Below are 9,571 nucleotides of genomic sequence, written 5' to 3'. Positions count from 1 at the left end.
TAATAATAATAATAATAATAACAATAATAATAATAGTAATAATAATATTATATTAATAATGATAATAATATTAATAATAGTAATAATAATAATAATAATAATTCCTCTTGTGTAAATGGTTGAAGCAGATGCTTCATCCTCACGTCTGCTTATGCTTGTGTGAATTAAAGATACTGCAGGCGGGATTCTTTTGACATTAATGATCGGTAATTCCTCAGCAACTTTTCTGTTGCATAATGGAATGGAATGGAATTTAAGGGATTTAAATAAAAATGACAAGTGATTTAAGTGAAAACGACACGTTGGGCTCTGTTTACACTCTTTGCAAAACTCTCACCCATCACAGGAGACGATCACAGTGCGCTTTAGAGAGAGAGAGAGAGAGGGCAGGTTGTCTCTCTATTGGCTGTTTCACTACATCCACTATATCTACTCTACATTCACATCCCGTCAGAGGAATGATGGTTATTCCAGCACCAGCACCAGCCGTCTACACCGCACTGCATGCTAAAAAAAAAGGAAAAGAGTCTAAAGGGAGTCGAACAAAACAATCAATATCCACAAGCGAGTGTTTCAGCGATGGAGGGATTGCCTCGGATCATTTGTCACGTACCTTGACCGTATAAAAGAAATGAATGTAGCCCTCTGGTTTGAAAAGTCAAACTTAGGAAAGTGTAATTAGCAGTTAGCCACCAGGGAGCGCCTCGGTTGGTTTGAGTGTCAGCGTAAATGGAAGTCTATGGAAAAATGAGCCGACTCTTTACGTGATTCATCACGCCAATTAACCTTTTCCAGAGGAGTTAATGGTCTCAATCACCATTTACAGTTTTTCTTCAATAGCACAGGATGCCAACTTTGTGAATGATGCTCCTCATTGAGAGGACAATAGATAGGACACACGTGAGAGGACGCCAGTGTGATTGACAGTGTACTGTCAGCAGGAAAAACCTAAGAATATGTGTTCTTTTATATGTTGTCTTTGTTTGTATTTTGACAAACCAAAAATCTACTATTGTTCTTGAGATCCTGCTATACTGCAGCTTTAAGGGAGACTTCAGTTGTTTGTTGCAATCTGCAAACTGACCACTAGATGCCAGTAAAGACTGCATACGGGTCCTTTAAGGCAGTGTTTCCCTATCTATCTATCTATCTATCTATCTATCTATCTATCTGTCTATCTGTCTATCTATCTATCTATCTATCTATCTATCTATCTATCTAAATCATGACAAGTGCATCATATAACATTTGCGACCATTTTACTGCCTGATGACATCTATCTATTCAGTTTGAAGTCAGGACGATGTAAGTAACTATCGCCCCATATCTCCATTTTACCTGTTCTGTCTAAGGTTCTTGAAAAAGTTGTAGCTACACAACTGACGGACCAGCTACAGGCCAGTCTTAGACCAGGCTACTCGACAGAAAGAGCAAAGTGTTGCCTCACTGAAGATATGAAAGTCTTTGGACCGGGGTAATCTGGTGGGAGCTGTTTTTCTTAACCGACACTGTCAACCATAGTTTGCTTTTGTCCACGTTGTCATCTGTTAACTTCTCATATGAGGCAATGAAATGGTTCACAGCTTAGCTCCAGAATAGAGAAAAGTGATTTTAAATAACAATATGGGCATTCCACAAGGGTCTATTCTTGGTCCTCTGCTTTTCTGCCGTTAACCTGCCCAGCCACAACATGTCAACTGTATGCAGATGATGCAGTCATATACACAGCTGTGTGCAGGCTGCTGCTGTCCTGTCCACGTGTATGGTTGATATGGAAAATCATCTACTGCTGGACCTTAAATAGAAATAAACTGTTCAAAGTTACCATACATAATCAAAAGACATCAGCGCAGTGACCGAATTCAAATATCAGGGAAAATTACACTAGATCCTCTACTCAAATATAATCACCACATAAAGAAGATTTCAAAAACAATTAAAAAACAGCAACTGAACTGCTTCAAATGAATGAGAAAGTACACACCACACCAGGCAGTCCTGCTATACATGCACGCCATGATCTTCTCCCACATCTCATGCTGTGTGACAGTTTGGGCACAAGCAGCTCCTTCTCCAATAAAACATTTAGGTTCATTATACAATCAAGCTCTGGAAATTCGAGATAAAAAGCCAATTTGCTGGCATCATTGTCATAGACTGCAACAAATATAACCTCGTGAGTTATGAAAGCATCATTCATCTGTGCTCTGGAAAATGAATTTTCAAATGTGTCAGTAATTCAGTGGTTTTCATCCAAAGACTCACCAGCAGCCCTGTCAACAACAACAACTGTAAAAGATCTCACATTAGGACAGTCAGCTTTCTCTATCAAAGGAAGTCAATGTCTAATGAAATAAAAGTGATGGAAGATTTCAAAACTTTCTCTTCAAAGGTCAAGAACTGGCTGAAAACAAAACAAGATTGGACCCACTTTTAAATTGTGTGTGTGTGTGTGTGTGTGTGTGCTGCAGTGGACTTCCTCAAACCACTCACAGTCAGACTGCCAGCAGACATTTGTTTAGTGTGTTGCTGGGAGTCTCCTTGTTCAGGTCTGGTCCTAACAGGTCTTATATATTGACCTTTACTGTCTTATATTGTTGTCGTTTTAACTGCACATGTGTTACTCTATTTATCTCTGAATAACTCAGCCTGGGACAGGAGTTGCAAACTAGTAAATTGCTCCATACTTAATGTCCACTATGTCTCACTGCATTGTCCCTCATAAAGACTGATTGACTCCATATTATTCTAAACAGATAAACCAGACATTTTCAGTAGATTTACTTTTGATTATAGAATCAAAAATTCAATCAAAAGCATGTGCTATTAAAAGTATGTTAAGTTAAAGACTGGAAAATAATCCAGCAGATGTATTTTTAGCAACCCAAAAAATATCTCCCGCAATCCACTGTCATGACCAAGAAAGCTGGCGGTGTTTAGTTGTTGTCTTGTGCTTCCTGTTTTATTTTGAAATGTCTCTCTCCTCTCGTTTCAGGTAACTTGCTTCTTCCCCTTGTGTTTTCCTGCCAGTCTGATTGTCTGCCCCGCCCTGATTGTTTCCACCTGTTCCCCATTACTGTGTGTATATTATGGTCTGGTGCCAGTTGGTCTTGTCTTCTGAACCAGAGTAACTCCTGTGCCGTTGTCTTGTCACGTTTTTTGGACTTTTATTTGCTACTTTGTCAAGTCCTTGTTTTTTTCTAGAAGTTTAAGAAGAAAAAGAGTTTCTTGTTTCTTAGCTTTCCTTGAATGAGTGATTTTGTTTGTTAGCTTTAGTCATTTTTTGTTTGTTTTTCCCTCTTAGGAGTTTTTTTGTTGCCCTTTGAAAATCAAAGTTGTTGTTTTTTTTCACTTCCTCTCCCGAGTTGTGCAATTGGGTCCAAGTCCTTGTCCTGGTGTGACATCCATCTGTGGGCCCAGACCTGGTCTCTGCTAATGACAGCTTTAAAGGTTCGCACAGTGTGTGTCATTTGGGTGACATTATTTTCATTAGGCACTAATTGAAGATTAAATAATTATATTTATTTATTTTTTAAGCATGCAATCACCTGATTGTGTGAGTTGTTGTTTTTCATGATCCCAGAATGAGCCTATACTGTCTTTTAAGGTTGTATTGCAGCGTTGGTTTATGACGTGTGCAGCTGCTTTTCTGTGAAAATCCTCATAACATGTAAATACACATTAATAATATGTCCTTTGTTGGTATGTCTGATATCCTCATTTATTTATCCAGTAATTAAAATGAAATCATGGGTTTTGCAATTATCCTAATGGCTCTTTAAAGGGCTAGTGCAAACACTATCACGCAGTATTGCACTGTGGCTGAATGGTTCATGTTTGCTTCAAAAGGTGTTTCAACACGTAACATGGGCTGAGTGGAGTCATTAAAGCAGTTTGGGCCACAATGGACAAACCAAACATTTTCTTTTGCTGCTGATTTAAGGCTACAGAGTTTCTACAGCACACTTGGAGTTCACCAATAAATGATGCTAAATGTTACACCTTTAAAGTAATGTATGACACCCGTGCTTACTCACACACATCTACACGCAGACTAACTATGATAGTGTGTGTGTGTGTGTGGTGCTGATGCTGTGCGCTCCTGAGCCATGAGTCTGAGAACCAATCAGAGCGCTTCTCTCTTTCTCTCTCTCTCGCGCGCTCTCTCTCTGTCTCTCTCTCTCTGCAAAGCAAACCACTTGTTCACACACAGATACACACTGAAAGTCTCACACACGCCCACGCTCACACTCTCGCATCCCTCTCTCTCTCTCTGTGAGTCTCTCAGATGAAGATGGTCCCTGCTGTCATCACAGCTCCTCCTGTCCGTGGAGCAGCACCGTCGTCACGCACCCACTCTCTGCGGGAACTTTAAAGTGTCCATGGCGCGCTACGTCAGGTTCCTGCTGCTGCTGCTGTGTCTCATCCTCGTCGGTGAGTGCAGGAGGCACAAAAGTCGGAAAAAGCGATGGTCAACGCCGCCGACGGAGATCCACAAGCTCGGCAAGTAAGTGTAGAGAGTGTGACACTCGATTTTTTGAAATCATTTTAAATATTTGTCCTAATGTGAGTTAACACTGGGATCCAGAAGTGATCAAACCACCACATAATCTCCAACATGGATGAGATCCACTTTCTCTGTTTTTCAGCATAACAATAATTATTGATGCAGCTGCAGCGGATTTCACCTGCTCTGCATTTACAACAACACTGTGATTACTCAACTAATCCTGGTAGATTTGCTATGAAATGTTTTGTCAAACTTGACATGTATCGCTTTTTCTTCCACGGAAACAACCCGTGCGTAAAAACGCAGCCAGAGCGCGCATCCCTCTCTCTCCTCTCTCTCTCTCTCTCGCTCTCCTCTCTCCTCTTTTCTGCTGCAACGGCGGCAGATTAGAGGAGAAAAAAAATGTTGGTTGTGATTTCAGCCGAGTGAAGATTCTTCATCAGCGTGGATTTGAGGGTAAAGAGACTTAAAAGTGGAGGGATTTGAGGAGGGATATTCTCTTTTAAGCCTTTTGTTTGGGGGGATTTTTATCCATCAGTTTTCAAAGAACATCAAACATCCACCAGCAGGAGCCTGCCTTCTGTTTTTTTGAGTGCATGATTAAAAAAGGTCTCTAGATTTCTTATTACATTATTATTATTATTATTATTATTATTATTAGTGGCAATCATCAATCAAAAGTTGCTGCTGCTGGTTTTGGTTAATTGATTAATCAACTAATTGTTCTTGCAGAGCAGAAATTGGCTTTTTTTTGTTTTCACACCTGTGTTGCTGCATGAATGTGCAGAACAAGTATCAGCTATAATTAAACTCAAGGAGAGAAAAAACTAAGTCATTAAAACATGAAACCTGGAAGCATTTTTTTTAGTAAAAACACTATTAAAAAACAGTTAAAACAACACAGAATCATTATTTAGGAGCCGACACACATGCTCACGCAGCATTTGAAGTGATGGTCCTCAGACAGAATACCCCATAACTGAATACCTAACTGTAAAACCAGGTCTTAACCCCCAAAAAGCCCTTTAAAGATGTGAGGACCAGACAAAATGTCCTCACTCACCATGGTTTCTGTTTTTTTTTTTTGGATCCTCACAAATCAAGAACACACACACACGCACGCACGCACACACACACACACACACACAGACACACACAGGAGCAGGAGAACATCTGTCGTTGATTTGATTTGAGATTGGTTGAAAGGAAGAAAATGACACCACATCACGACTACTTCAGTGTGTGTGTGTGTGTGTGTGTGTTGTTGTGTATTTGTTGCCTCTTTAGGACTTTTTCTGGCATAAATACTGGAGGACTAGTAGTGCTCATGAAGACCGAAACCTGGTCCTACTGAGGCAGCACCTCATTTTGGAGGAACTGGTTAAGCTTAAGGCTTTGAAGATTTTAAATTGTGGTTATGTTAAGGTTATTAACTGGTTATGGTTCAGGTTAGACTGTCCAGATGAATGGTAGTCAATGCACAGTCCTAAGAAGAAGAGCTGTGTGTGTGTGTGTGTGTGTGTGTGTGTGTGTGTGTGTGTGTGTGTGTGTGTGTGTGTGTGTGTGTGTGTGTGTGTGTGTGTGTGTTATTCCTCTGTGCCACCACTATTATTAAAGACACATCATTGAGCCACACTGTTGCACTGGGTGTCAGGTGCCTTAATTATAATGGACTCACACATACTGTGGTTTTCTTGGACTCGCCACATCTTGACATAGTCACCACAGAAACCAGATGTGGATGAATACACTTCTAATAATAGCAGAGATGAGCTGCTATGAGATTCACTCTTATCACTCCATTGCGATAAGAGTGGTCAAAATCCCCGAGCTGGATATCAGAAAATCTGATATGCATCTAAATATCATATAAATCATTCATTCATTCATTCTGTCTCGAAAAAAGGCTTTAAATCATCTCTGAAACTAGTCCCAAACTGCTGCATCATTTCCCCCCTGACTGAGTGTGTATTCAAATGTTTTTGAGTCTTTACAAAATGAAAGTATAAACCATGTTTGTGTAAAAGTGTGTGTGTGTGTTTGGTGCAGGAAAGTCCAGCTCTGTGTTTGAAGGAAAAACATTCTCATACACAAACAAATCCTCCCTTTGTGATTTCTATCCATTTCACAGAAAGGTTTAGTGCCGGCGTGAGGAAAGGACTCGGCCTCCGTATCATCGCAGTCAGTCACACAAACTTTTTCATCTTCGGATGAATGTGTTTTAAGGAGAGTTGGAGTTTAAGAAGTCAGGAAAACTGTATCTTAAATCACTTTACACTTGATTAAAGCTGCGGCTGTCAGACTCTCTGGAAGTTAATTTGATTGTTGAGTTTCATCAGCGGGTTATTTAAATACTCATGATTTCACAATCACGTCCCACGCTCATGGAAATGAGCATAAATAGATACATTTGTTTCACACTCGCACTGTCTACTGTCTAATCTGCTGAAATAATGCTACACTATCAATCCAATCAAATACCCAAAGCTACAATATAGGCCAGGGATTAATAAGCAGTTCAATACAGGGCCAAGACATCATATCTTCATCAGGTAAAACCTGTTTTCTTTTTTTCTGCAAACCTTTTCTTTTTAAATCTAAACTATTCAATCTTGTACTAAATGAAACATTTAAGAGATGAATTGGTTTAGAAAAAGAAGAAGAAAGAAAAGTGAATTGAATTTGCCTCAATATGCTCTTTGACTTTTCAGAATAAAAGGCAGTGAATTCAGCATGACGTCAATGTTTTCATGAAGATAAGCAAATCATTATTAAATAATCAGATTTTTTTTAATTCATCTGCCAGGGCCAGATATTAATGCTGACAGTTGCCTACCATGGTGTAATATAACTCCTTAGAGAGAATTATGTACATGTACCATTTCTTCAAAATAAGGTACAGTATCAGGAGGGACAAGGTGAGACGTGTCCATCCATGTCCGCTTGTCCGTGACTTTCAAAACAGGATAAAAATCAGACAAGTGGAAGCACAAAGATTCAGAGGTGAAAGAGAATGCTTTGCTGGCCACATGGCGGAGCAGGGGCTAGCATTGCTGTTTCACCACAAGAAGGTCCCTGTTTGGTATTTTCTCAGGCTTCCTCCTGTCCAAAAACATGCAATATGGGGATTAGGTCAATTAGACACTCTAGATTGACCGTAGGTGAGAGTGAATGTTTAAATGGTTGTTTGTCTCTGTATGTGGACTGGTGAACTGTCCAGGGTGTGTCCAGGGTGTGACCCCCCCCCCCCCCCCCCCAATGTTGTAGGGTACAACATTGTCACAACAGGGTTACGTATTAGATACAAACCACAAGAGTACAAAGTAGTGCCCAACGTAAAGGGTACAAACCTGTACCTTACATGGTACCACACCAGTGACAAGCTAAATATACAACTGTACCTTATTTTCTGAGAAAAGGGCCTGGTGAAGTCACTCTGCAGGCGTTCACATGTTTTATTATGTTCATTTTCTAAATCTCTTTAAGACATATTCTTTGCAGCATAGGCACTTGTTTGCAATGTTGAAGTAGTGATATTTCTATAGGTGTGTAGGTGTAGTAGAACAGCCAATCGTAGTATCTGCACTCTGTGAACTTCCCTGTCATTGGTCACATCCTCCTGTGATGCTACAGATACACTGTAGCTGTAAGGCAATAAACAGAGTCCAGAGGAGCAGCAGAATTGGTGATCTCTCTCTGTCTCTGTCTCTCTCTCTGTCTGTCTCTCTCAGATAACTTTCTAATTTCTTCCATTTTTCCCCTGTACAAAAGTTCTCCTCACTCGTTGTAAATAAAGGGCATTACAGGCTGCTGTACAAACTGTAATGCCCTTTGAGGTGAACTGTGTTTGTGATGTTGGTCTATGTAAATAAAAGTGTCTTGACTTGATTTACGTTGTACTGAAAGGTTATCATCAAATGAAACACATAGCCTGCATTGTAATGTATTTGCTATCTAATCTATTCACTATATATACTGTAGATGAATGAAGGAACGGGGTTTACATTTATGCACTTCTATTAAACCCTATTTGGAGCTGGGGATAGATTACCCAATTTTCTGGTTGACTACTCTGTCTGGAACGTTCTAATAACAATGATAATCTCTGGTGACTGGGACATTTTTGGACTCTCAGTTATAAATATAATGTTTTTCCCTCTGAGGACGAACCATAGACCATAGGGGTGACTGCCAGTTTCAAAAAGAACAAGAAAACTTGTTTTTATAATGTCAGTAAATGGCAATATTGAATAAAAACTGAGGAATTAATCGTCTCCATCACTAGTTTCAGCTCTTCTTCAATAGATTATGATGTTCTCATTTAGAGGAAAATAGATGATAAAGCACCAGCGTGATTGACAGCCTGGTACCGTCCAATAGGAGCCTGGTTGCAGGTGATGTTTGTGAACGTCCCTTTGGCACCAGTCAAATCACGAGTACAGGTTTTTATGGGTGATGTTACGATCAGATAAACTCTGACGTGATTTAAAAAACTGTCTGTGCATCTGTAAAAATGTCTCTTTGCTTGTTTTCAGCCCGCTGTCGAAAAAGGTTGCCGACGGAACCAAGACCCGCAAAGTGAAGACCAGCCACCTCCTGCGCATCGACGACCACGACTTCACCCTGAGGCCCGCCTTCGCAGGTAAGCTCCCCGCACGGCTGCTGCAGATAATTACCCAACATTTATCCTTTACTCTTGCGTCTCTGAAGAAACCGTCCTTCTTTCTGAGTCACATCACACACTGACTATTCAGCTCAGCAGTCTGTTGACAGCAAGTGTGTGCTGTTGACATGTCAGGCGACACCCTTTGTTCAACCTGAGCGTGACTGGAATAGAAGTAGAAGCAGGCTCATTTTCCACCACCTGTCTTCTCCTCCATTCAACTTACGAGGACAGAAATAGGTGAGACGCAGAGTTTGCAGCCTCCAGCTAAAGAAAAAAAAGCAAACCGAGATCCTCAGCAGGCTGTGTAAGAAAAGAAGAAGCCCCTGCTGCTTTAAAATTATCGCTGCTGATGTGTTACTTATCTGACAGATGTTTTTAAGGCCGTTATTTGTCAA

General features: G+C 40.3%; 1 protein-coding gene across 1 annotated transcript in view; it reads left to right on the top strand.

Moving 5' to 3' along the window:
* Window positions 1-4,228: 4,228 nt before the first annotated feature.
* LOC131444169 (gamma-aminobutyric acid receptor subunit rho-2-like) overlaps window positions 4,229-9,571 on the top strand; it is a 37,295-nt gene continuing 31,952 nt past the window's right edge. Inside the window, exons 1-2 of the mRNA XM_058614357.1 lie at window positions 4,229-4,507; window positions 9,046-9,152. Of these exons, the coding sequence (XP_058470340.1) occupies window positions 4,383-4,507; window positions 9,046-9,152 (232 nt within the window). The 5' untranslated portion in view covers window positions 4,229-4,382. The remainder of the gene's footprint in view (window positions 4,508-9,045; window positions 9,153-9,571) is intronic.

This window comes from Solea solea, chromosome 17 (assembly GCF_958295425.1).
Source record: "Solea solea chromosome 17, fSolSol10.1, whole genome shotgun sequence".
NCBI classification, from domain to species: domain Eukaryota; kingdom Metazoa; phylum Chordata; class Actinopteri; order Pleuronectiformes; family Soleidae; genus Solea; species Solea solea.
The sequence above is the reverse complement of the archived record's forward strand: the minus strand, read 5'-3'. Positions and strand labels throughout refer to the sequence as shown.